General features: G+C 38.9%; 1 protein-coding gene across 4 annotated transcripts in view; it reads right to left on the bottom strand.

Moving 5' to 3' along the window:
• Positions 1-2831, bottom strand: part of LOC106880715 (uncharacterized) — a 35924-nt gene that overhangs the window by 7594 nt on the left and 25499 nt on the right. The window contains exon 1 of one of the 4 annotated variants that reach the window (XM_014930796.2): positions 2387-2765. The exons of the other annotated variants lie outside the window; for them this stretch is intronic. Within the exon in view, the coding sequence (XP_014786282.1) occupies positions 2387-2435 (49 nt within the window). The 5' untranslated portion in view covers positions 2436-2765. Of the gene's footprint in view, positions 1-2386; positions 2766-2831 lie in introns of those variants that run through there. 4 annotated transcript variants of the gene reach the window in all.

Below are 2831 nucleotides of genomic sequence, written 5' to 3'. Positions count from 1 at the left end.
AAAACAAATATAGAAATATTTATAGGACAACTGAGAAGAAGAAGAAGAAGAAGAAGAAGAAGAAGAAGAAGAAGAAGAAGAAGAAGAAGAAGAAGAAGAAGAGGGGAGCAGGAAGAGGAGGAAGAAGAAGAAGAAGGGAGCAGGAAGAGGAGGAAGAAGAAGAAAAAGAAGAAGAAGAAGAAGAAGAAGAAGAAGAAGAAGAGGGGAGCAGGAAGAGGAAGAAGAAGAAGAGGGGAGCAGGAAGAGGAGGAAGAAGAAGAAGAAGAAGAAGAAGAAGAAGAAGAAGAAGAGGGGAGCAGGAAGAAGAAGAAGAAGAAGAAGAAGAAGAAGAGGGGAGCTGGAGGAGGAGGAAGGGAGCGGGAGGAGAGCAGGAGAAGGGGAAAATAGAAAGAAAGAAAAAAAGAAAACGAACACTAAAGACGAGGAGGAAAAAGAAAAGGGAGAGTAAGAGAAAAGGGAGAAACAATGAGAAGAGAAAAAAAAGAAAAAGGAGGAAGGAGGATGAGAAGAGAAGAAATAAAATGAAAAGGAAAAGTAAAAGAAGACGAAGCAGAAGAGAGAGAGAAAAAAAGAAAGAAAGAAAGAAAGAAAGAAAGAAAGAAAGAAAGAAAGAAATAAAGGAGAAAACGAAGAGCAAAGTTGAGGAGGAGAAAGAAAAGATAGAGTTAATGTGTGTGTATGTGTGCATAGGTGACTTCGAGAACCCTATCCCAGTTCCCTGTCTCACATGCTTCACTTGAAAATTTTGACACGTCACACGATGAAGAGTACGTAGTTGATTCTAAGAAAAAAATGAGCCAGGCTAGTTTAATCAAGAAGTTTTGAACGATTTAGCAAGAGACCTAGCATTGTCAAAGGAGAGGGCAGAAGTTTTGGCATCCAAACTACAACAACGGAATCTCCTACAACAAGGTACGAAAATTTCCATTTTCCGTTCTCGCCATGAAGGCTTATCTGCTTTTTTCAAGCAAGAAAATAATGCTTGTGTCTGTACTGATATTAATGCACCCATGCAAAAACTAGGACATGTGCATGTGGCTAATGAATGGAGGATGTTTATAGACTCGAGTAAGGTTAGCTTCAAATCTGTGTTATCACATAATGGTTATGAAAATCCTTCCATTCTTGTGGGTCATGTTGTCGGTATGGAAGAAACCTCAAGGTTTCTTGCCAACCCTGAAAAGCACCAGCATCGACCCTGCACATTGGGAAGATATCTCGGCAAACAGACCCCTCTGGAGACACACCATCAAAATAGGTTCTGCGGACTTCAAGAAAGCCCGAGTCGCAAGAGCTGAACTCAAGAGACGGGAGAGAAAGCAGCGCTTTCTCCTTCCCAAACCAGCTCCTTCTATCCCTTGTCCACAATGTCCCCGTATGTTTCATGCAACCCTTGGATTACAGAGCCATCTGCGCTTCAAACACCCAGGAAAATGAACTGGATTGCAAGCTCGGAAACATGAGACGCAGCCAACTACTACTACTACTACTACTACTACTACTACTACTACTACTACTACTACTACTATGTATGTATGTCACGCAACAATGGTCTAAAACGATGAATATCAGATAATATATAATGTGTAATGGATATGCGATGAACGCCTCTTCGACGAAAACATTACGAACTATTAGAAAAACTGTGATGATTCTAAATTTACTCTTATACAAATAGTGACTGCACATTTTGTTTCTTGTTTGAATACCTGCAAACAACATAAAACGCATGCACGCTCACACATGCTACGCACGTACGTACATACCTACCTACCTACCTACCTACCTACCTACATACATACATACATACATACATACATACAAGGCGGCGAGCTGGTAGAAACGTTAGCGCGCCGGGCGAAATGCTTAGCGGCATTTCGTCTGCCGCTACGTTCTGAGTTCAAATTCCGCCGAGGTCGACTTTGCCTTTCATCCTTTCGAGGTCGATTAAATAAGTACCAGTTACGCACTGGGGTCGATGTAATCGACTTAATCCGTTTGTCTGTCCTTGTTTGTCCCCTCTGTGTGTAGCCCCCTGTGGGTAGTAAAGAAATAACATACATACATATATAAATATATATGTATTTATATATATTATATATATGTAGATGCATGCGTGCTATATATATTTATATAATGTAGATGTAAAAGTTATATAGATATACATGTATATTTTATATTTTATATATATATATATATATATATATATATATATATATATGCTATGTATGTAGGTGTGTATGTATGGTTGTATGTATGTATGTATGTATGTATGTATGTAGGCACTTATATAGTGCGTCTTGCGACGATCAAAGCATTAAATTGAAAACAGGCAGATACAGCGTTGAAACTGAAGAAAATAATATTTTTCTTAGTTTAAACTTACTGGCGAAAGTGTCAGAAGCCATCATCAGTATCATCATAGCTAACAACATCGTTGTTCTTGAGAGAGAGACCAGTATAAGGAAGAATTAGAAATGATCGTCGGCTCCCAGACACCATAAATATTACGAAAAGATGTGTCTAATACAAAGTGTAGTCGAAATGATAAAACACAACAAAAATGGAAAGGAAAGCGCCATATATGTAAGTGTGAATGAGAGAGGAGTGAAGCTTGAAGTTTGACTGAAGCTGAGATTATCTCATCTGATAGTTTGCTTCTCTCGCTCTCTCTCCCCTTCTCTCTCTCTTTTTTCTTTCTTTCTTTCTTTCTTTCTCTCTGTTACTTATTTTGTGCTTCGAGAAGTCATGTAGAACACATAGAAAACAGTTTGACAAAGTAAAAACCAAACACACACACACACACACACACACACACACACACACACACA

The sequence above is a fragment of the Octopus bimaculoides genome, chromosome 20 (assembly GCF_001194135.2).
Source record: "Octopus bimaculoides isolate UCB-OBI-ISO-001 chromosome 20, ASM119413v2, whole genome shotgun sequence".
Taxonomy (NCBI): domain Eukaryota; kingdom Metazoa; phylum Mollusca; class Cephalopoda; order Octopoda; family Octopodidae; genus Octopus; species Octopus bimaculoides.
The sequence above is the reverse complement of the archived record's forward strand: the minus strand, read 5'-3'. Positions and strand labels throughout refer to the sequence as shown.